Raw genomic sequence first — 24,973 nt, 5'->3', positions numbered from 1 at the left:
TTTGGGCTGCAATGGAGTAAATTTTGTTCATACCTGCTTGTATAGTATTGTACTTTGGCATTTTTTTTCTTCTTATAATTATAAATATTACAAATTTACTTAAGTTACAGCTCATGCTGTGCTCAACTTTAGAATCAGATCAACATTTGAAAAATTACGCATTCATAGCCCTAGCAGGCTACAAAGGTACATTTTGAGAACAACCAATCCTTTCATTAACCACCAAGTTGAAAACAAAGGGATTTCAAATTGATTTGGCTGTATACCATTTGCTTCTAATCAGTATGTCTATAACTGCTGAATAAAGCCACCATGTAAGAAGCTGAAAGAAGTGTGAGACAAAGATGGATTGAAACTAAACGGGAGGAATCCTCTGGTGCTAAATAAGGGAAGGGATCTGAAAACATGGGCGTGGCACAGAGCAGGGGTAGGAAACTGTTTCCTTTCATATTCGTTTGGTATATTTGACACTTTCTTTAAAGCTAACAAATTCTCTGGATGACAAGCTGGTAGCCAGATAGTTGAGTACATGAATTGCGTCGTTTTTGCATTTCACTGCTTGGCGAGGTATTTAAGAGTTTGCACACTGCTGTTCTTATCTTGAAATGTGAGAGGTTCTCTGAACACTGATAATGCTTTTCAGCCTTTGACCTTTCAGAGTCGCTTTACTGCTTACTCTGGAATCCTGCATATCTAGCACAGATGCAAATGCTAAGATCACATAAAGAAACCCATGAGCAAAGTACTGGGAACACTTGAAGAAGCAGTAGAATCTCACTCACAGCTGACCCAGCAGGGGAGGCTGAGGGACGAAGCAGATGCACAGCCAAAAGGAAGATCCTGATAAAATGGAGTTTGAGGATATCATCCAGGACCAAAAAGGATATTGGGATGAGACATCTTTAAAGCCAACAGAGTTCGTGAGGGAAAAAACCATCCAGAAATACAAAGTCATCTGTGCTGTAAGTAGGTGCTGCTCTTCAGGGCTGCTAGTTAAACAATTCTCAAATCTGCAGGAATTTAGAAGTTTCATTGTGTTAATATAATCATTCAGGGTAGCTTGGTAATAAATGTTTAAAGTTTTACTGCATGAGTGCACTCACTTCACTGGCAGATTTCTAAAGTTCTTCTGGTTTCTATCAAGCAATTTTTTTTTCCTGGCAGTTTTTGTTTTAGTGCATAAACCTGACAGTTCTTTTCCACAGCAAAGACATTGCTTCAATTGCTTCATTGCTTTATTTTAGACATTTGCTTAAAACAGATGTGTTTGTGGCCGAAGCAGGTGCAGTTCCTTTTTGCTTACTATTTAATCTTTAGATTTGTCATTAACAAAACAGAATATGCCAGCAAGATTTTGGCAAGAAACAAGAGCCTTCTGGACAAAATGTCCAGCATAAAACTGGACAAACAGCCTATGTGATGGGTGAGCAGCTGGCTTACAGGTTGGACACAAAGGGTTAGGGTGAATGGGATTCCATCAGGTTGGTGACTGGTCACTAGTGGGCTCTGCAGAGCTCCATGTTAGGCACAGTGCTCTTCAATAGCTTTGTAAATGATTTGGACACAGGACTATGATGATGATACAAAATTGGAAGGAGCTGTTAACTCCCTTGAAGGCAGAGAGGCCTTGCAGAGAGACCTAGACAAATTAGAGAGCTGGGCATTCACCAGCCATATAGAGGTTAGCAAGGGCAAGTGCCACATTCTGCTCCTGGGGCAGGGCAACCTTGGCTGTACATACAGACTGGGGAATGAGATGCTGGAAACTAGTGCCACAGAAAGGGACCTGGGGGTCCTTGTCCATGGGAAGTTGAATATGAGTCAAGAGTGTGCCTTGGCAGTCAGGAGGGCCAACTGTGTTCTGAGGTGCATCAGGCAAGGCACTGCCAGCTGGTTGAGGGTGGTGATTGGCCACTCTGGGCTGGTATGGCCTCACCTTGAATATTGTGTGCAGTTTTGTGCACCACAATATAAAAAAGATAGTAAGTCAATAGAGAGCATCCAAAGGAGGGCAGATGTATGAAAAAGAGGGTCAGGTTACCATACTTTTCAATTCTGTATCATCAGAACAATTTCACATAGTATGACTTCCTATTTAATGCTACATTGTGCAAGGATTGCATAAAACATTAGGGAAATACTGGAAAACGAGATAAAAAAACAACCCAGGCATTTTTTCCTTGAGTCTTCAGTAAAAATAAATGAATCATGAGTAGCAATGTGGGAAAAGTGCATAAATGTGAAGGAAAGTAAATTATACTTTCAAGAGGTACTTGGAAGAGTAAAGTGAGAAATTTAACTATACTAAAACATATTCATTCTTTCAGATGCACTAGTTTTCAAATACCTGCCTATATGAAAACCAAAATCTAAATACTGGAGGTGTAAACTGTTAACATTCTACACCATTTATCTATGGTTTTGATAAACTTTGATGCATGAAGTACTTATTTGGCAACTTTTTCCTGAAAGGTTAGGCAGAGAATTTTAGACTCACAAATAGTAGTGACACTGTCTAATAAGTCCTGCAGAGAACAGATCATATGCATTAGGACCAGCTTTTCTATGAATGAGTAGTTGTAATCCTGAATTTATTCGTAAAAGTTAGCTGTGGAAAGTCTGAGATTTTGAATAGGTGCTACAAATGTTATTTCACTTTAAGAATGAATGTCTCAAAATTAAGGGTCTTTGTGTAAATATTATTGGAAATGCAGCATTTTGTCTGTATACCTGATATGGGATTAGCTTAAACTGTCTCATTACTTTCAGCAGTGGGAGTGTTTGGTGCTGTAATAGCTGTACTTTCAATTTAGTATCATCTATTTGTTTCGATTAGAAATTTGAGTTTTAATTGAAAATTAAGTGTAAAACCATAGTGAACTCTAAGGTGAAGAGTGCCCTGATGGCTTATCTGTGCTCAGTGAAACAAGACTTGTTAGGTTACCCTAGCAATGTTATCCTCCCTGCCCAGAAAGCCTGGCTGCTGGTCTAGCCTGAATGCATCCCCTGATTCTCAGCCCTTGCTGATGAGTTGTAGGATTAAACTGCTGCCTTCACACCTGAAGTGTCTCTTCAAGGGACTTCAGCTTTTCTGCCACTTTGGGCAATCTTTCCAAACACACTTATTCCATCTGTCTCTCTTACCCAGTTCGCTCACAAATTCCATTTCCATTCCTTTTGCGGCACATGTCCTGTACAAAAACCAGAGGGTGAGTGGCAGGAAGCAAGTAAAGGTGGGAAAGAGAAAGTGTGAAGGAAGTAACTTTGGCATTGCTGGTGTTTGGTGTCGCTTGGGAAAAATCAGTTATACACACCCACATCTGAGAAACTGAGCAGCCCTCCCTGCTGCCACACTTCTGTCAAACACCTGCAAGGCAGGACAGGCAGTAACAAAGATCATAGGGTGTTTCTGTGAGCAGAAAGTAACAGGACTGTGTATGTTTACTTAGTAATATCCTACTGTGACGTCCCACCCTGAAGGGGAAGGAAGTACCTAAGATGCTTAAATGCTCATGATTGAAACGAACAACAAAAAGTCAGAGGGTCTGAACAATCAGAAGTGGATGGGTTTCTCTGCTCTGAAGATAGGTTTCACACTTTGTATGAAATTAGTTATCATGTGCGGTCCATTCTTTCAGACCTTTCTGGAAGTGAGTTGGAGAGCCTTGAGGGCCTTGGGTGGTCTCATACCCCTGTCACATGGAAAGGGGAAATTTGCTCAAACCCTTACTCTTTGATTAGTCTATCAGTGCCCCAGGAAAGCTGAGACCCTTGTGCCTGACCAGTCTGTCAGCATCCTGTTATGGAGACCCTTCAGTAAGCAGTTTGCTAGGGCAGGGGATTGTTTGACTAACTAGTTCAGGATCACACACCAAACAGAGGAAGCCTCAGCTGTGTCTCCACAGCTTCACCCACTGCTAACAACTGCCAGTGCCCCTGAAGGACTCACATTGACAGTTTACAGAGTGACACTCTTTATTAATAAAATTGTGACAGGTTAAGGTTTGAGGATTGCCGGAGATAGTATGATACTGCAAATATGTACTCAAAGCAATATACTAACAAGCTCTAGTCCCCAATAAAAGTTAGCTCAAGATAATCATTCGGTACGCATAGAGTTCTTGCGCAATAGGTGTCCCTATGGGAGAGAAGACAGGTTCAGTGCATTGACTGATCCCAGAAGTTACAATGGAGTCTTTCCTCACTTTTCCCCATTATTAACTCACTTTTATACTATTTCTTTAAATTTAGGTGGAGCTTAAGTGACTTTAGTCATACAGCTTACTCACTGAGGGGTGGTCGTACCTTGGGGGTGGATGTCTCAGTATAGTACCTGAGATAAGCTTGGGATGGGGATATGTGTCAGTCCAAGGAGAGTGATTTCACCATGTTGGCTGATTCAACAGCAGCACATCTGCCTTTACCTCCCTAGGTTTTCAGTTGCCCTGTGTCTACCACTGAGTTCCATCCTCTGCAAGGGTTTCGACAGAGCCTGGCCGCAGTGTCTCTGCTCTGCTCCACCTTCCATTTAGTCCCCCTTAGACTGGGCTGTGTGTGTGAGGTCAGGTATGAGACTGCGTTCCATCCAGGGACTAGTAACTGCATTTTCCCCTATGACTTCCGTACTGTTGTCCTTTTGCCCTCAGTCATCTTCCCACACCCCTCTACACTCCATGCCCACTTCTATGCCTCATTCCTGCGCTTGCACCATACTGTGTTGTGCTTATCTCCAGGAACTAGAGCAAGGATGTTTGTTCCAGATAAATGCTGCCCTATTTCCGCATGATCCCCCTTCTCCAGCCACATCTTGTTCTTTCTCATGATGTGTTTTTACCAACAATCCTTGGTTATAGTCAACAGTCCTTGGTTGGCTCCACAGCCATCCAGTTATTGGTGTTTGAGGCATACGCATTAGTCCCTTATCTTCTGGTGTTCTACAGACTGGCCAGTATTAAGGCATCAACTTGTAAGCAGTTCACAAGGTTATAATTCTTGTGCTTCTCCCTATCTTCAGGCTCAGAATGTCTCCAAGTTTTTGATGAACAAGTTCAGAGACATGATTAGTTCCTAAGAAATCATACATCCATAGAAATATTAATAATACAGGTAATTTCCAATAAACATAACAGTTTATCACAGTTGTGAACTTTGTTTTTCCTGTGTCTATGTGACAGGTTCTGGTGTGTGCTTTGGTGGCTGTATCCCTGGGACTGGGTTTAGGACTAGGACTGAACCGTGGAAACCGGGAGCAAGGTATGTTTATGATACTTTCAGCATAATTACTGATGAAGCTGGATCCAGTAAAGGCTTTCAGCAGAGGCTCTTTTATAGTGTAATGTAGATGCCCTGTGGAAACTCACCACCTGTGAAAATAAACCTCTTGTATGTTTCAAGTTGGATTGTATAAAAACTGAACACTCACAATCTATACTTGAAAAACCTGTCCTTAACCACCAAGTGCCTTGCGGATATTTCCAGAAGTGTGAAAACTAGTTTGCCACAGGTTTGGAAGTTTTATTATATTAATATTTTCAGGAAATTTAAGACACAAGTTATTACATATAATTTCTTGTAATTATTCACACAATATTTTGTAGAAGAAATATTACTGGATTTGGGATTCATGCTTTGGGTATATTTGGCATAGTTAGGTGGCTAATGCTAAAACTGATTATGAATTTTCTCTGAAAAATTTCTGTAAAGCTATGGTAAAAAGGGGATAATTGCATGCTTTGTTGGAATGTTATTTTTAGTTACAAAAACAAAGCATTTTGATGTCGGGGGTCAAGCTGAATGAGAACAAACACAGAACATGGTGAATTAAATAGTACACTTCCTTTAGAATCAAAACAATAATAATCTCATACTGGAGGAGTTCAGTCTCTTTCTTATTCCTAATCAACACATATTGTGCTTGTTTACCTAGTAGTTCATCGGGTCAGCTCCTTCTGAGGTCTTTCAATATTATGGGCCTAGCAAATAAGATGAAATGAAACCATAACTGCCTTCTGATGACATGTATGCTGTATTACAACTCCCTGTGTAAAATATGTAAATAACCACAGGCTGAGTCTTCACTGACATTTACCCGAGGAACTTGCTTATAGGTGTAGTAAGTGAAATACGGTGCCAAATCCCCATGTTAGCATCCTGGTGTCCCTGAATGCAGGTGTTACAGGGCACCCTTAAACAGAGTTTGACTAACTTTATTTTCTATTTTCATAACCAGACCTACTTGGGAATGATGAATTAGCAACAGATGGTACTGCACTGCAGAGTGGGAGGTGCAACCTCCGCCATAGGCATCACACACCTTTGTAAATACGGTGCCAAATCCCCATGTTAGCATCCTGGTGTCCCTGAATGCAGGTGTTACAGGGCACCCTTAAACAGAGTTTGACTAACTTTATTTTCTATTTTCATAACCAGACCTACTTGGGAATGATGAATTAGCAACAGATGGTACTGCACTGCAGAGTGGGAGGTGCAACCTCCGCCATAGGCATCACACACCTTTGTGCAGTTAGATTTGATGAAAGAGTTGCAGTTCAGGAACAAAAGGAGTCACAGTCAAGAGAGGTGTTGACGTCTTGAGGTCTTAGGAGAAGGGACTTAGAAAGGAGTCAGGAGGACCTGGCATTCTGTATGCTTAGAAATTAGCATGAAGCTTGCATTTGGTGATATTACAGTTGTTTCTGTTTATATACTCAACATAAATCTTCTTATAGCTCCTGTAATTGTACTGACTATCCCAAATAAAAGTTAATGAAGTACTAAATTCCTCACTTCACACAGTTATGTAAATATTGTAAAGAATTAGAAGCATGGGTTGAAAATTATGAGGGGTGTGAACAGTTCCATTGCAGACAGAGGAAGTGGTTAATACTTTTACGTTTTTTTTTTCCAGACTTACACTCATGATCCTGTATCATTTTAAATCAAGTAGACAACTTTGAGCTGTTCTAAAGCCACTGGACAGAGGAAAAAAATATTAAATACTCTAAACTTGAGCAAAAAAAAAGTAGAGCATATGTTTATGTACATTTGTGAGAAATTGTAGTTTCTTCTTGACAGAACAGACTCTGGTCATAAAACACTTAACAGTCAATTACTTCTTTCCACCTCTACTTTTGACAGATCCATTTATTCTCATTACATGTTTACTATTCTAATTATTTGTGAAGTTTTCTTGCATTGAAGAGTAGTTATTGATGTAAGCACTGAAAGTGCAAGGTATAACATGAGAACTTTCTGTATGTGAAACAAGCTAGACAGCTTGGGAAAAATAATTTTAGCTCTACATTGTTTCTACACAATGGATATTAAAGCCCAAATTTTGTAGGCAGTTCACTCTGCAAAAGCATGACCCTTTTGGCAACTATAATAGCAATGTACCAGCAAGCCTGTGTGGTTAGTTTTACCTATCCCTGCCTAACAGTGTGAGTGGAGAAGAAAGCTGGAAATATGGGTGCTCAGTGTGGTTCACACAGTATTTCTGGTGTCCAGGGAATGTGGACACAAGGCTTGTCCTTGTGAAGGCTAGTGTGGAGCTGTGGGTGATGTTGGAGATTTAGAGTTGTCTTTGGGTGTCCTTGGGAGACCCAGAGCTTTGCCCTGCACAAATGTGTCAGAGCTATGGTGAGGAAATACCTGTCTCAACTTCCAACTCACTGGGACCTTTTTTTCAATTGAAACAACAGCAGGACTGACCTCCAAATCCCCACAGCCCTGCCTGGCCATGAGTTCCGCTGAGCCAGGTCCACCCACAGGCCAGCAGCCTTGGCCTGTCCTTGTCACCAGAGCAGTGCCCAGTGCCTGGTATGGGGCTGCCCTGGTACCTCTGCAGCTGATCGTGGCTGGGGCTGGGTGGGACAGGTCCTGGCTCCTCGTCCCTGCCCAGCTGCCCCTGGGGAGCCCCAAGGTGCCCAGCCCCGAGAGAGTCCCCACCCCCTGCTGTAGTACCCTGGCAGGTAAATTAGGGAATGCCCACATTGTGAGTCACTCTTCCTCTTTCATCCCAGACCCAGAAATGAGCAGGGGAGATTCCAGTCTCCCCCCACCTCGTGCTGGGAGTGTGGGACACCTGGGCATTGCCTCCTGTGCCACTGGCCCTGAGGAGACCTGTTGCAGAAAGAGCTGTGCCACAGGCTGTGAGCAGCAAGTCCCAACAGCTGTCAGGACCTTCAGTGCCCAGAGGAATTCCTATAGCTTCCATTTTGCCTTACTGGCCTGTGTTCTAGTGACCACATTGGAAAATGACTAGGAAAACAGATTTGGGAAATTATTCAGCGTGTTGCTCCCCACAGCCCATGTCCATGACCCATTGAATTGAGCTGCCTGGGACAAGGTTATCTGAGCACTCAGTCTCACTGCCTCCTCTCCTCACAGTCAGCTGCAGACACAAGTGCCATGAGCCACACGGGAAGGACGTGCCCGGCTGCCAGTGTGACCGCAACTGCAAGGAGCGTGGGGACTGCTGCTGGGACTATGAGGACACCTGTGTGGAGCCAAGTATGTCCCCTGCAGGCAATGCTCACCGGTGTCCATTTCATTTCTTGTTTGTTTTTTCACGTGACAGTAATTGGGAAAGGGTAGTTCTTGTATTTATGCTTTTGAATGTCTCCAGGGACAAAGATTCTATAACCTCTCTGAGCAGCCTGTTCCAGTGTTCTGTCACCCTTACAGTAAAGTTCCTCCTCGTGTTCAGGTGGACGTGGCAGTGCCAAGGTGCCTCTGCAGTCAATGGCTGGAGGGATGTATCCTGGTGACCTAACAAGACACAAAATCTTCCTGTGTCTTTCTCAAATCAAATCCCTGTATTTTTGTCACCTATGGATAACCAAAGCATTTGCAGTGCACGTTTCCTGGCACGTATAAGGCTGTAACTGAGCGTGAGCAGAAATCACAGGTTATCTTTAAGCAGAGCCCTAAAACAATTCTGCATTGCCAGCACCTCTTGCACTTTTGAAAATCAGTGGGTGTTTCCTGGTCACATGTGCTCCCCAGCCTCGTGCAGCCCTTGGTGGGAGCCTGTGGTTGGAGGAGTTCACTCATCCTCCGAGGGACTGGCCTGGTTCTGCATCGAGGACAGGCTCCTCTCCAGTTACTGTCTCTGCTTTCCCAGCAGCTGCTCAGATATTTCTTCAGCCTTAATGCTTTTTCTGCCTGCTTCAGCCTCTTTCTTTTTTCCTTCTCTCTTGCTAGAAATCGTGCAAGAACAGGGAAAAGATCAACTTCTTTCCCCCTCCTCTGTAGGAGTATATGTAAATTATAAAATTTACTTATCTTTACCTGTTTGGGGGATTTCCACGCAGAGGAGTTTACATAAGGCTGTGTGAGGAGAATCATAATATTTTTCTTCCAATTTTCAGCCCGATCTTGGAAGTGCACTAATTTCCGTTGTGGTGAGACAAGGATACCTGGAAGTTACTGTTCTTGTTCTGATGACTGCTTGCAGAAAAAAGACTGCTGCGTAAATTACAACAGTGTTTGCAAAGGTAAATCAAAAGTCAAGAAAATTGAAATAAACATTATTCTGTGAAACAGATAGATGGACAAACATGGAAGATACAAAGATAGATGCATTTGTTTCTCAAGACTAGATATTTTGGAAAATTAAGGTATTTTGAGGTGAAGCTTTTGGGTTTTTTGGCTATGAAAAAGACAGTTTCTGGAGAACAATGTGAATGTGTGTCATTCATAAGAAAGACAGAGTGATTTGAATATTGCAGAAGTATACCACATGTGAGGGCTCTGGGTTTTTTTTTATCTTTTTCCTTTTTTTTCTCCAAAAATAAATGGAGATGTTTTTCTCCTTCAAACTTGATGCAATCCAAAGTACATATTGTAGTAATCATCCCTAATTTAAAATTTCCCATCCTTTTTAATAGAAATTAATTTTCAGATTGGGTTTCTTACATTTGACTTATTTCTGAGTGTATTTGTTTATGGCTGATTTTTTTTTTGTACAGGCTCCAACTAAGCACATAAAGAATAGCGCTGGTATAATTTGAATACAGGAATAATACCTGAGGAATATACTGGTGATATGGTATCTGTTATCTTATGAAGGGAATGAGATTTAAGGCAACTCCTGCAGAATTGTGTTTGTCACCTAAATGCAAATTAAAGCTAAAATCAGTCAGGAGTGTGACTAGGTGCTAAACTGATTAAGCTGATGTCCTTAGGTCGCTGTCCACCCCTGCCTTTGGCTACTTACTTAGAATTGTAAACATTTGCCCTTTCAGGGTTTGGGGGCCTAACAAATTGCATGAAATGATTTCTAAAGGTATCTTTAGCCCTTACATTTCTGCATTGAAGCAGAAAGAGTTTCAGAAAGAGCTCTAAAAGTATCATCCAGGAAACTTCTTTGTTGTTTGTGTAGAGGTTCTCAATGCTAACTCAGTATTTAATTTTTCCTTTTAGGTGAAATGTCTTGGGCAGAAGAACCATGTATGCCACTTGAAACTCCTCAGTGTCCAGCCGGGTAGGATAAAATAGTTTAGTCTTCTTAGCAAATAAAATCATTGTGATGGTCAGAACTACATCAGTGTTCTGAAGCAGGTTTTTGTATTTACTGAGAGTAAGGTCCCTGCCCTGAGGAATATTCTATAGAAGCAGTTTATGGCTAGCAATGTTTTTTCTTTCTGAAACCTTTGTCATTTTGTTGCACATTTATTGATTCATTTACAGTTTAGAGCAGAGTACAGGAGTTCAAATTCAGACTGAAAGTCAGTTTGCAAAGACGTGGAAAAAATATTAGAGTTAGCTCAAGGTTCATTTATCACAAATTGTTCATAGTCCATTTTATGTTACCATATTGAATCTGTGACAATTCCGAAACTGCAGTCTGCAATATCTGTTAGAATCTGGGACTGCAATTCTTTATCTAAGCTACAGGGTTGGTTTGGGGTTTTTTTTGCTTCAATTATTTCTGGGAAGAATGGTGTTTTAAAAAGGAAAGTAGCTGCTAAAAAATGGTAATTCTGATGTCCATGTGTAAATATTTTGCTATTTGTGCAGGATTGCAGAATCACAGATAGAGGCTAGATATGAACATCATTTAAAAGTTGTCCTCAAAGAAAAATGAATTATTTTCTAGTATTTGTGATGTTATCCATTATTCTGTTTTACTGCCAATTTAGTTTAATTATAACAGTAAGGCCTTAAGTATTGTGGCTTCTTCATGGACTCCTGCATGCACCTCACAACATACATATAAAAATATACTTTTTAGGTTTTACAAACTAATTACTGAGTTAACAGAGTTTCTTGGGCTAAAGCTTGGAAACTGGTGGAAAGGGACTTCTTTAAGTGTTGTAAACAGCATTGCTATATAAAGCTCCATTTAATTTCAAATTCAAACAGGTAAGCTGTTTTATACAAACTATTAATACCAGTGTACTGCTGGGTTTTGGGAAGATCACTATGAATGAGAAATAAACTGAAGATAGTGATGACTGCCTGATGTCAATATGAAACTTTTTTTTAATAGTTAGGACTCAAAGTATGACTTCAAAAACTGGCTTAGAGTCAGTTATCAGTAACTGCATTTTATCAATCATTTTCTCCCCTAATATTTTCCAGACTTATTTAGTGAACCATTCCTATAAATTCCAGATAGTTGTGGGGTTTTTTTAAATTATTTTTTTAGATGCTATGTGTAGTGAAGCCTGCATTTCAACTACATTTTTATTTGAATTGTATGGTTACAATTTTTATATTTCTTTATATGTTTCTTAAGGAAACTGTGGAATATATAATGATGGTTAACATAAAGACTGAGTTTGCAGAACTAGATGACTGGGTCCTTTTGATTTTGCCACTTGGGGTTATGAAAACAAGGTGCTATAGCACCAGCACTTCATAACCACTAAAGCATTTTTCTTTACAAGTCCTTTTAGGCTGGTTAAGAGAAAACATATTTAATAACTTTGAAGTTTATTTTCCCAGCTTTCAGCTCCTAGGTAGAATTTTTTAACATGAATCTAAACACTGTTCTAGAGATCAGCTACAATTTCTGTCTATTTTATCATACTTATCATTTTATAGTTTTAAGTTCAGTTTGTCAGGGCCCTTGAGGCAGAGAAGTGTTCTCTAGTTCCATGAGAGCTGGGAATCTTGAAAGATATAATCCACAAAGAGCACAGACTGCTTAGTGATGTCTTCACAGAGGAAATGTGGTAAGGTAAGGGGTTAGCACAAACCTGGCATTGCAAAGAGATTACGTTTCTCAGCACTGAGGCTGATTGACCCTAACTGCTTGCTGGGAGACTTCTGTACTTTTGCAGTCCTTGTGTGACTGCCCTGAAAGATTTTATAAGATGTATTAAGTGTCAAGAGACAGAATTCAACCCATTACTATGTACGTATGTACTTTGGCTGTTCTTTACTCTGGGTTTTAACTCCAGTGTTTCTTACCAAGAGGATTGTGTATTGGTTCTCAAAACTGAACTACTTGTTTATATCACACTGTGATAGTAATTCTGGGAAGTACATGGCAATTCTGGATCTTGCTTTTAAAAGCAGAATTTATATTGTTAAAGTTCTTACCAAGGCACTAACTGGACAAACTTCTGATGATGACAGACTCATATTTTCTTCTAGATTTGATCTGCCACCACTTATCCTCTTTTCAATGGATGGGTTTAGAGCAGAATACTTGCAAACCTGGAGTTCTTTGCTGCCAAATATTGAAAAACTCAGTAAGTTACCAAGGGTGCTTCAATGGTTTTCTTAAAAAAGCTGCATGCAACCTCTTCAGTGTGTTTTGCTTCTGTACTGCACATGTGTTGCTCAGCAATAAAAAAAAATAAAATGACAAATCAGGTCTCCCTCATCAGTTGCATATTTTCATTATTATATGTTCCACATTAATTCTTGCACTTGAGTGTACAGCAAACATGACTTTGTTTTAACAAGGCCTCTAATACCGGCCAGCAGCTTTTTATTAAATAAACAGTTCCAGAGAAGGATTTCCTGTATTTTCTGTACTGTGTTGAAAAATAGCTGAATAGTGATAAGGAGATCAACATTAACCTATAATTCTAAGAGAAAACACATTGGGTTATTGGGAAATTTTTCTTAAAGATTAATTTTTTCAAGCCAGATATTTTAAGATGTTAAAAAAGTTGCATGTTTGCTGTATGTCAGTGCATATTATTCTGTTAGATTTAAATGAAATGTAATTTAAATATTGGCATAATTTAATATGTTGCAGAAAGGCTCAAGTAAAATTTTCCAGTATTTCTGAATATTGGGAGGAAGAGTAAGGGAAAAATCTTCAGTTTGTGCCGTGAAGGGCTCTAGGAAGTGAGATCCATTAGAGTACATGTGGTTAAAATTTCCTGAATATTTTAGAGCTCAGCTTTGTACCTGGACAAAATGTTTGCATATTTATTCATTTCTTCTCAGCAGTAATAATCTACATTGATAGTATTTGCATGTGTTCTGAATATATCATATTGTGTTTCTATTGTGGTAATTTGAAAACGTCACACGGATGTCACGAAGTACTTCATTTCACTGAATAGTTAACAGTCAAGCTAGTTGTTATAGAATATGTACACTATGAATATAACTTCTTTATTGTTCAAAAGAAGTCCATAAAAATTATGCTGATTTTCTCATATATTTGTTAATTGTTCAGGCCATCTTCAAATACTTTATAAGCCTTTTTTTCTGTGCCACACTGGAACAGTTTTGTTGAAAAATTTCAGGATTTCATTGTTTAGGTTGTTTAGCTAAAATTGGCTTCTATTCTTTGACTGAAATGCTGTACATGAAAGAATAAAGTGTATTTGAGCTTAAATGAAATAATTATATGGCTACAGCTTAATATAGAACTTTGTCCACATGAGCTAGAATTAAAAATTGCATTAAGGCATCTTCCAGTCTTCACACCTTTGGTTTGTGGGTAAATAAGGTGGATACTGCAGTGGATCTAGATATTACAGATGTTCAGGTGTGCTAAGTGCCTTAGATTGCTGAAAAACGATGTAATGTTTGGAGATAAAGGTAGGAGATCTGGGGTGGGATTCACTCCAAGGCAGGACACCTACATTTAGACATATTCTTGGAGGTGCCTACATGTGAGATGTCTACATGCTATTTGAAGTTAGTGCCTTTATGGCTAGTACAGTCTGTACAGTGCAGTGCAAGAGCCTAGAGAACGTCAGCTCAACCAACAGACAGAGGGTGCTACAGGACAAATTGTTACTGTAACCTATGTTTTTAGTGTACTTCAGGGTGCCATGGCTTTCAGCAACTGTGTCAGTGATTTGCATCAAAACTGCCAGCTTTCATGCAGATGTCTTGGACTTCAGAGGGTGTCTCAAATGGCACAGTGCTTAAGCAACTGGGTGCTTCCCTCTGATCACCAATCAGCTCTGCAGAGTATCTTGCCTTGTCTTACCTCAGGCTTCAGTCTCATTGCATAAACTTGTGTGTCTACGCCATTTCGGATCTCAGAAGTATCCGAGAAACTTAGTTGGGTTGGCAGACTGGATGTAGGAGCAGCATCTGAAGGCCAGACAGGATCATGAAGGATTTCTCAAATTACCCTAGGCCTCTAGGCTTTAGGCAGCTGAAATGAGCATTCTGTCCACTGACAGCAATGGGAGAGAGGCTTAGCTCACAAGGAGACACCAGGAATGTATCTGTCTTAATTTAGGGTCACATTTCTCTGTCTAATACCACAGCAATTGACTATGGTGATTTTTTGTTTGTTCATTTGTTTTTAAGACTGTTATTTTTCAATTAAAAAATTGTAAGAAAATTTATATTAATACCATGATCTGTTGCAGAAACATGTGGCACACATTCAAAATACATGAGAGCTGTTTACCCCACAAAAACCTTTCCAAACCACTATACTATTGTCACAGTAAGTGAGAATTTGCTGTTTTTCTTTTTCATTATCTGGATGACAAGAAAGGATTTTGTGGTACCAGTCCTTTTGTGGGGCATGGGAACTCAAGTACAGGAATGAAAGAGAGATAGAGATGCTGAGATGGTACATGCAGACATGATCTAGGTGGCCAAGAAGGCCAATGGCATCTTGGCCTGGATCAGGAACAGTGTGGTCAGCAGGACCAGGGAGGTGATTCTGCCCCTGGACTCGGTGCTGGTGAGGAAACACCTTGAATACTGTGTGGAGTTCTGGGCCCCTCAGTTCAGGAAGGATATTGAAGTGCTGGAGTGGGTCCAGAGAAAAGCAATGAGGCTGGTGAAGGGACTGGGGCACAAGTGCTATGAGGAGAGGCTGAGAGAGCTGGGGGTGTTTAGCCTGGAGAAGAGGAGGCTCAGGGGAGACCTTATCACCATCTACAGTCAGGTGGGGGTTGGTCTCTTCTCCCAGGCAACTAGCAGTAAGACAAGAGAGCACAGACTCAAGCTCTGCCAGGACAGGTTTAGGTTGGTTATCAGGAAGAGATTTTTTACAGAGAGAGTAATCAGGCATTGGAATGGGCTGCCCGGGGAGGTGGTGGATTCCCCATCTGTGGAGGTTTTCAAGCTGAGACTGGATGTGGCACTTAGTGCCATGGTCTAGTAACTACAGTAGGGTTGGACTGATGATCTTGGAGGTATTTTCCAACCTGGTTGATTCTGTGGTTCCATGATCTATGTGTCTATACATGTATGCTCTCTGACCCTGACCTGTGAGCTGGTTATTCTTGATCTTTGTCAGACTAATTTAATATGGGCAAGTATGGATGAGGACATGGTCTTTTGATGATAGTGTGTGTTAGGATGGGTTTGGCAGCTGGTATACAGCCACATGTCATACAGGGTTCTTAATCTATAGCACATCAGGTTTTAATTAGGCTGGGAGGTAAATATGGAAACTCACAGGAACTTGACAGACATTCATTGGCACGAGGCTGATGATCTGTGTGAATTAGGAAAGCAAGTTCTGTTTCTGTGATAAAACAGTCTGCAAAAAACTGCAACACTTGCAGCCATGTGCATTGAAACATAGTTTAGGCTCTATTTAATTTCAAGACTAAGCATTTTATTTTATTTATTTTCATTTTGCAGGGATTGTATCCAGAATCTCATGGTATCATTGATAATAACATGTATGATGTAAACTTGAACGCACATTTCTCACTTTCGGGGTCGGAAAAATTCCAGCCTACGTGGTGGCAAGGGCAACCAGTAGGTTTGTTTCTAATATGGTAGTTCTTTATGTTCAGAGAGGCTCATGTGTCATATAATAAAACAAATCAAAAAGGGAATGAAATGCAAAGCTGTGTGATATATTTGCAGTAAGAACTAAAAAACCTGTAGGCTTCGTGTTATAGGCTGCCCACAAAATAGTTTGCTTTTTGTGAAAGTAAAAGTACTCTGAAAATGTTAATTCTGAAACTTAAAAATTTCACTTCATGTGGCAGTTAGTAAAAATAGACTTGAATGTTTTGACTAGTATTGGAATGGATTTCTTGCCACAGAGAGCCACAGTAAATTTTTGGTGTAGTTTGATTTTGGGGTATTTTTTTGTTTGTCTATTGACAACTAACTACAAAATAAAATCTGACAATCTACTTCCAAATTATATCTATTTACAAATACACTTACAACATCCAGGCAGATAATGGAATAGAATAGCAAAGAGCTTAATTTCCAGAAAAAATGAACAGTTGTCTGTAACATATGGCACATTTCATAACACCCCCTGATAGTACCTGTGGTTATGATTAATATTATTAATTTACTAGAAATATCAAGCTCTAAAAATGGTACTAAAAATAAAAACCCCACAACAAACATATGCAGTATATAGTATATCTGCTTAATATACTTTTATATTTGTGTGTGTATGTGATGTATTTGTCTGTGTAGTCATGTGCATAGTATACTCAAATACCCAGGTGTTGGTCCTATTGTTTCACGAAGAATTCCATCAGATTTGTCATAGAACCAGAGCTGCACTTTTTAGGATTTATAGAAATATGCCCTCTTATAATAAAATCATACAACTAGCCTCCATATCTAGAATAGAAATAGAAATAGAAATAGAAATAGAATAGAATAGAATAGAATAGAATAGAATAGAATAGAATAGAATAGAATAGAATAGAATAGAATAGAATAGAATAGAATAGAATAGAATAGAATAGAATAGAATAGAATAGAATAGAATAGAATAGAATAGAATAGAATAGAATAGAATAGAATAGAATAGAATAGAATAGAATAGAATAGAATAGAATAGAATAGAATAGAATAGAATAGAATAGAATAGAATAGAATAGAATAGAATAGAATAGAATAGAATAGAATAGAATAGAATAGAATAGAATAGAATAGAATAGAATAGAATAGAATAGAATAGAATAGAATAGAATAGAATAGAATAGAATAGAATAGAATAGAATAGAATAGAATAGAATAGAATAGAATAGAATAGAATAGAATAGAATAGAATAGAATAGAATAGAATAGAATAGAATAGAATAGAATAGAATAGAATAGAATAGAATAGAATAGAATAGAATAGAATAGAATAGAATAGAATAGAATAGAATAGAATAGAATAGAATAGAATAGAATAGAATAGAATAGAATAGAATAGAATAGAATAGAATAGAATAGAATAGAATAGAATAGAATAGAATAGAATAGAATAGAATAGAATAGAATAGAATAGAATAGAATAGAATAGAATAGAATAGAATAGAATAGAATAGAATAGAATAGAATAGAATAGAATAGAATAGAATAGAATAGAATAGAATAGAATAGAATAGAATAGAATAGAATAGAATAGAATAGAATAGAATAGAATAGAATAGAATAGAATAGAATAGAATATTTCAGTTGGAAGGGACCTACAATGATCTAGTCCAACTGCCTGACCAATTCAGGGCTGACCAGAACTTATAGCACATTGTTAAGGGCATTGTCCAAAGTCCTCTTAAACACTGACAGGCATAGGGCAGCACCCCCCTCTCTAGGAAGTCTGTTCCAGTGTTTAACCACCATATCTGTAAAGAAATATTTCCTAATGTCAGTTTTGAATGTCCCCGAGGCAGCTTTGAACCATTCTTCCATCTTCATGATCCATTCCACTGGTGTTTGCCACAAGGAAGAAGATCACTGCTCACTGACAGTTACAGAAGTACCTATATTATTTTTTTTATGCTGAGAATATTCAAGAAATGGCAACATCATGGCTTCCATGATACTAGTTTTTCTTCAGAATCTGCATGTAGAAAACAACCTTCAAATTAGATATGGTCATTAGGCAACTGTGGTGTGTGAAAGAAGGTAGAAAAATGCATGCTTGCAGCCCATATTTCTGATCCAATTATGTATTTCTGCTTTGGTGATCTGATGTCCTCTGGTGGTATAAATGACATTAAATTGTTTGTTTCTTTACCCATAGATCTGGCTGACAGCAATGTACCAAAATTTAAAAGCAGGCACCTTCTTTTGGCCAGGCTCTGATGTTCCAATTAATGGAACATACCCTACCTTATATGCTCTATTCAACAGGTAAGATTTTGTAGGGCTTGTACTAAATTCCTGCAAATTACTCCAAAAATCTAAATTGCTACTTGACAGTTGAGGGAAATGAAATGCAAGATTTTTAAACAACTCTGAGAGATAAGTGCCATGTCTCATCATCCTGGTTTTGCCATGGAACTACCAAAACCAGTTGAAATGGGCAAAACCATTCAGGGGATTCACAATGAGAAAGTCAAGGGTACCATGTGTTCTGCTCTCCTAGACAATTTTGAAACTTTCAGCCAACTGCAAAACACTAGGAGAGTATCCTGGAACTGATTAGTAGCCACTGATAATTTGTACCAATGATTGCCATATCTCCACACATAAAATCTACACATACTATATAGCTCTTCAAAAATACTTGCACTCAAGAATAAGCTTACAGATAAGCTATACCCTAAGACAATGAATAGCAACTTGGAAGCCATGGCTAAAGGCTGTGGGAAACAGAAACTAATTGAAGAGAGGATGCTGGAGAGGGAGGCTACTGTAGGAAGGTGGGTTTTAGATCAATTCCCTCTAGTCTTGCTTGCATGTTTGATAACGTGCACACAGCTGCTGCATCATAGTTATGTATGTTTTTTCTAGTTCATTCACAGGTTCCACATGTGGAGCAAGAATTGCCTTCATACTTTTATGGCACTTTTTTGGTTTAGTTTTGTTTGTTGTTTTGTTTTGGTTTTTTTTTTAATGGAAGGCACTGATTGGTAAATTATTTCTAAATTTTTGTGATGATTTCAGTAAATTTCCCATGACTCTTCACATTTACTAAGACAATCTAAAGCAAGCAGATAACTATAAGTCTCTATAGATAATAGGCTTTGCAGTGATATGTAGTACTGAGTGCTCCAAGTAACTAACACAAAGGTTGTGCATGACTTTGAAGGAAAGCAGAGCTAATAATGGGTGAATTCTTTCATAGGAGACAAAGCATGGCCTCACAAAGACTTTGATGGGGATATTACTTGCTTTTAAAATATCAAAGTCCAAGGCTTATACATGCTGAAAAGAATAAAAGTTATTCTGACTTCTACCTTAGCTTTATTTCCTGAACTTGAAGTCTTTTTATTATTGTATGTATATTTATAAATATATGAGTAGCCCCACTAACATCACATGTTTGTGTTTGCAAAATCAGAATCTGTCTGGTTTACCATTAAAAGTGAGTACAGTCAATCAAAAATGAGAATAGTAAAACTAATTGCTGGTACCTTGTTAAAATGCATCATTCTTGAATTCAAAATCTGTGGCTTTAATATATGACTAGAGTATGGACACTTTCTCTGTATCTTGGAATTAGAAGTGCTTGTCAGAAAGTCTTGTTAACATCGTATCTTTTGTTGTTTTTTGTTTCAGTTCAGTTATATATGAACAGAGAATTTCAGGAATATTGAAATGGCTTGATAATACCAAATCTGAGAGGTAATACTTATTAATATCTAGCTGGTTTGTGAGACTATAGCTTAGAAAGGTTTTAATGCTTAGCAATTGAAATTTCTGTTGGTGTTTGTGAAACATGGAATCTTCCTCAGCATCTCAATGATAATTTGAAGAACCTGTTCTATAACTAATTGTTTTCATTATAAGATTGTACATACAAAAGATGAAAAGGGGAACATAGGATGAACAGGATGTAATGTTGTAAAGGTTTCATTTTATTGTTTTGTCTTTTTTCTTGATGCATGGCCTAGAGAGAACATGGAACATTCAGTTTCTGGTCTAATTGTATGGATGAAAGATTTTAGATGCAAAACATTGTGCAAGAAAGGTTAAATATCTGAAAGTAATTACAGGAAGTAATTCAGGATCAAAACTAGATGTCAGTAGTGATTGTGGTGTTAACTTTGTGACATGCAAACCAGTGAAATCTTTTATATGATAATTTGTTAACAAAATTCTAATATATTTGAAGTTAGGGGATGATCTCTAGAGCCTTACTGCTTAATAAGGAAGAGATCCTTTAGGTGATAGTTATATTTACATCTCAAAAAGCAACAGCTTGCTTTGGTGTGTGAGATGAAGGTTTTCAGAGTCATTTCTGGATATCCATTAAAGACACTAGATATTGTTTCTGAAATTGTAACTTGAAGTAGCCAGTGTTGATTAATTACAAAACTTGGAGGAAATTGAATGATTATATTTGCTGTGTGGACTTGTACTAAGGTTTAAAGAAGTAATTTATAGTTACTTGAAACTTTCATTTTTTTTAAAAATTAAAGTGTTCTTTTCAAATGCTGCCTCCAAATTCTCATAATATTCCAATTTTATTTATTTTGAACTTGAGGCCTGACTTCTATACTTTATACATTGAACAACCGGATTCTTCTGGACATTCATTTGGACCAGTTAGTGGTGGTGTAAGTAGTTTTTATATTTTCCTTAGACTCAAGTGCACTAAAAGTGGTGGTGTATTATGAATTTAACCAATTTATATAGTAGAACAAAAATGGCCATGTCTGGTTTAAGACTTTTTATTAAGAAATATTGCTTGTGGTTGAACCCATTGTTAGGATTACAACACCGTGTGTGAATCAAAAGAGTTTTAACTCAAACAGTCTGGTAGAAAATAATTTCAAATCATGCTATTAGAAATAATAGTAATAGTTGTATTTAGACTGAATTTTAATTATATTTAAAAATGGTATTTGGAAGCATGTGGCCTGACAAATCCTCAGAACTGTCTCTCATTTGTTCCTGACACTGTACTTCAATGTTTCATAATTTGTAACACAAAAATATTGAATTTTTACTTGCATGCAGGCAAAAAGTTTGGCCTTTACAGAGTTTAGAGCTTATCATATTAGCTCCTGCCTGGAATGGCCTTGTTTAATATATTTGAAAATGATCTTCAGCAGAAGGCCATATTGTAGTGGATAAGGACAGAAAAAAAATTATCTTTGTAGAGCAGTTTTAAGCTCCCTAATTAGAAAAGGAACTCCATTTTTATTTTTGTACATAACGGGCTTACTCTATGTGTAATTGTATATGTGTCCATTGTCCATGGAAGCAAGATGTTCAAGAGTGCAGCAGTCAGGGGAGCAAGAAGGGTGCAAGTGCTCAGACATGGAGTTCTCAGACTCAATTGGGTGTCATCCTTACTGTGGGACTTACAGGGGAAATGTAAGTCAGCTGCACCAGCTAGGGAGGAGCCATCCTCTGTGAATGGCTGCAGAGTGGGTTGTGCTGGATTTCTCTCCTTTTACTTCAGTGGGGATCAGTGGGAAGCTTAAAGGGACTATAAGCATGAGAGAAAGGCACTGTGCCTTCTTGGATGCCACACTGGTCTTATAGATATTACATGTGTGTAAAAATCTTTGAAACACTGTGAGCCTGTATACTTAAATTGCATATTTGGTGGTAAAGTAGTGGAATTCTGCACATCTATACTATAGTGGTGATGGAAAAGGAATGAAGAAATATTAAGAACTGGAAAACTGACAGAAAACTTACTTTTTTAGACTTTGATGGTTACGTTAAAGTGAGAACTTGAAATCGGAAAGAAAAATTCTAATGTAACTGGTTTATCTCACAGGTAATCCAAGCTTTACAGGTAGCAGATGAAGCCCTGGGGATGCTCATGGATGGACTTAAACAAAGAAACCTGCACAAATGTGTAAACATCATTGTTTTAGCTGATCATGGTAATGTATATACTTCTTTTTTACAATCTAAATTTTACTGAGTTACTGTTTTCTTCCTTTCTGTAATATGTGTGCTTGCTAGTTTTAATCTATTTTACACTTCACCTTATCTTCCTTGCTATGTATTGCATATAAAAAATAACTGTTTCTATATTGCCCTTTAGGGATGGAGAAGACCTACTGCAAGCAGTTAGAATATATGACAAATTACTTCAAGCAGATTAATTTCTACATGTATGCTGGGCCTGCAGCTCGCATTCGAGCACAAAATGTTCCACAGGACTATTTTACCTGTAAGTGTGGGCAAATCCTGGAACTCCACAATAAATACAACAAGAAATAAATAAATAAGGAAAATGGATAATCATCGATAATCAGCAGAGTGAACAGCTTTCTGTCTCACATAACATGGCTTAAACATCCATGAAAACAGTTTGTGGTTTTTTTGCAAGATCAACCCCTTTAGATGAAATTGAAGGTTAGAAAATGTTGTTGCAGACTCTGATTTGTATTTTCTTGGCATGGAAAGATGAAGTAAAGGTAGTTTTAATGTTTTGAACTGTAATTCAGGTCTTTCTTAAGTGCATTATTCTTCACAGATTTCTTGTGCAACATTGACCGGGTCAGTCTTTCTGAAGCAGTGAATATTTCTAACTGAGTGTACAAGGTTACAGAATCTGAAGCTTAGCACAGTGGAATCTCAGCGTTGGTGGAGCCCTTTAGCTAGTATCACAAAAGAACAGAAAACTGAAATCATGTGAGCTGACTCTCACTTGAAATAGATGCTGTGCTACCAGACTGGGGGGAAAAATATCCCAAAACTTTCTGTGTCAAGAAAAAGGAGGAGGTAAAATCATGTAAGTGCTCTATTTACTGACTTATAGAAGGCATAGTAATTGCAGACCTCAAGTAAGAGCTGGGATCCCGTTGCACTTTTTATTTATCTTTTCTAATTGTATTTACTTTTACAGACACAGCATTTATACAACATAAAGCAGACTTTCCTTGGTTTAAGTAGAAAAAGTATGATAAGAGGAGAGAATAATGACGGTTTTTATATGTCTCAATCACAGTATAATTGTTGACGTATTTCCTCTAATAGTATTACTTTTTCTGTAGGAATTTTCCTTCCATAAAGTTCTCAGATTTGCTTTCTAGAGAGCTAATATCAAATGGTTAAATTCACTCTTTGAAAATGTGGAAAGTGCTGACAGACTGTTTTTTCCTCTGTGACTGTTGCTGGAAGACAGACAAGACAACTGCTCCATGTCCAGTTCAATGCAATAGAATGTTATGCTTCAAACAGAGGTTAGATGATAGAAAAAAACCACAGGTGTGATGATCTGTCAGCTTTAGGTGTAGGTAGTCATCACTTTGGCAGTTTTCTACAGTCTGTCTTGATGTTCCCAAAGTGCTAGGTACTTCCACAGGCACACGTACAGGCAGCTACCCTGGAAACATAGCATTCCTACCTGTGGAAGGTTATGGTTACCATAATCTTCACAAGCTAATAAAAGAAATCAATTTTATAGACAAAAAGCATGTTGAAATTTTTCTCTTGAGGCTTTGGACCTTCAGCTGTTTCAATATATGTTAATTCATCTTTTCTTTTTAACAGTTGACTCAGAAGGAATTGTTAAAAACCTCACAGTGAGTAAATATTTTCATAACTTTTCCTCGTAGCTACTCTTAATAGGAATCTGATCAAAAGCACAGTTTGCAAAAAAATGAAATTACAGTGCCAGTTTAAATAGTGTGCTGAGTCCAGTGTACTGTAGGAGGCAGTTCTGGAAATTGTTAAGAGATGATGCACAAAGGTTTGCCAGAGGGCATCTCTGTTACAGAGCAAAAGAAATTTCTGTGCTTCACTTTGACTTCACGTGGTGAAAGTAGGGTATACCTTCATTATAAAACAGAATGAAGCACAGAGATACTTTAGATAATAGGCATCTGTTAGCACTGGACCACAAATGCTGCACCCTGCTTAGGTCAAAGTAACTTTTCCACGCAACAGACAATGACGTTGTACAGCTCATTGCCACAATGTGTTGTAGAGGCTGGAAATACAAATAGGAAGGGGAGATTTTAGACACCCTAATGCAGGACAGCCCTGTAAGGGCTATTAAATATGACCCACAAGGAACCTCTGAACTAAAAAATCCCTGAAGCCTAGAGGAAACTGAGCAGGTACAAGAAAGAATGTTCATTCAATACTTGACATGTTCTTAGACAGTTTCTCTAAGTATCTGACTCTGGAAATTTTGGATGTCTGATTTGAAACAGAGTACTAGGCAAGATGGACCTTTGGCATGAGGCCGTATGGCTCTTTTAGGGTCTTTTGTGACAAATCACTTAAATACTTGCAGCTTTTTTGTGTATGCTGCATGACCACCAGGCCCGATACTGATAGTTCTGCTTGGATCTCTGCCACACTGTGTGGATGTAGCACTTCAGGGCAGGTCCAAGTTTAATACTGTCTCCCGTGTAGACCATTACTCTTTGTGGGTACACTTTGACAGCTGAGTTCTGACAGATGCAAACAAAGGAGTGCATAACGAAGCACAAAACAAAGGAAGACCAAGCCTATTTCTTTTACTGAAATGTGCTAAGATATGCCAGTGCATGTTTTTTTCTTTTACTTTTTTAGATAGATTATTGGTTTTTTTATTGCTCAAGGTATACATTCATACATGTGGGATGACTGTGGTGGGCAAATTAAAAAACTTGTAGGACTGTTGTCTTTTTGTATTTATTTGCATTTACAATTTACACAGAGTTAAACATTTAAACTGCTTGCTCTCTGTATTGTCATAAATCCC

The 24,973-nt window shown here is 38.2% G+C and overlaps 1 protein-coding gene across 1 annotated transcript in view; it reads left to right on the top strand.

Annotated features, from left to right (window-relative positions):
* The first annotated feature begins 818 nt into the window (after positions 1-818).
* Positions 819-24,973, top strand: part of ENPP3 (ectonucleotide pyrophosphatase/phosphodiesterase 3) — a 41,657-nt gene continuing 17,502 nt past the window's right edge. Inside the window, exons 1-14 of the mRNA XM_009075190.1 lie at positions 819-962; positions 5,175-5,253; positions 8,389-8,511; positions 9,372-9,497; positions 10,426-10,486; positions 12,607-12,704; positions 14,805-14,884; positions 16,039-16,158; positions 18,389-18,498; positions 19,870-19,935; positions 20,798-20,870; positions 22,046-22,154; positions 22,319-22,447; positions 23,773-23,804. Of these exons, the coding sequence (XP_009073438.1) occupies positions 819-962; positions 5,175-5,253; positions 8,389-8,511; positions 9,372-9,497; positions 10,426-10,486; positions 12,607-12,704; positions 14,805-14,884; positions 16,039-16,158; positions 18,389-18,498; positions 19,870-19,935; positions 20,798-20,870; positions 22,046-22,154; positions 22,319-22,447; positions 23,773-23,804 (1,350 nt within the window). The remainder of the gene's footprint in view (positions 963-5,174; positions 5,254-8,388; positions 8,512-9,371; positions 9,498-10,425; positions 10,487-12,606; positions 12,705-14,804; positions 14,885-16,038; positions 16,159-18,388; positions 18,499-19,869; positions 19,936-20,797; positions 20,871-22,045; positions 22,155-22,318; positions 22,448-23,772; positions 23,805-24,973) is intronic.

This window comes from Acanthisitta chloris, unplaced genomic scaffold (genome assembly GCF_000695815.1).
Source record: "Acanthisitta chloris isolate BGI_N310 unplaced genomic scaffold, ASM69581v1 scaffold1765, whole genome shotgun sequence".
Lineage (NCBI taxonomy): Eukaryota > Metazoa > Chordata > Aves > Passeriformes > Acanthisittidae > Acanthisitta > Acanthisitta chloris.
Note: the sequence above shows the minus strand (reverse complement) of the source record. Positions and strands in the feature narration are given on the sequence as shown.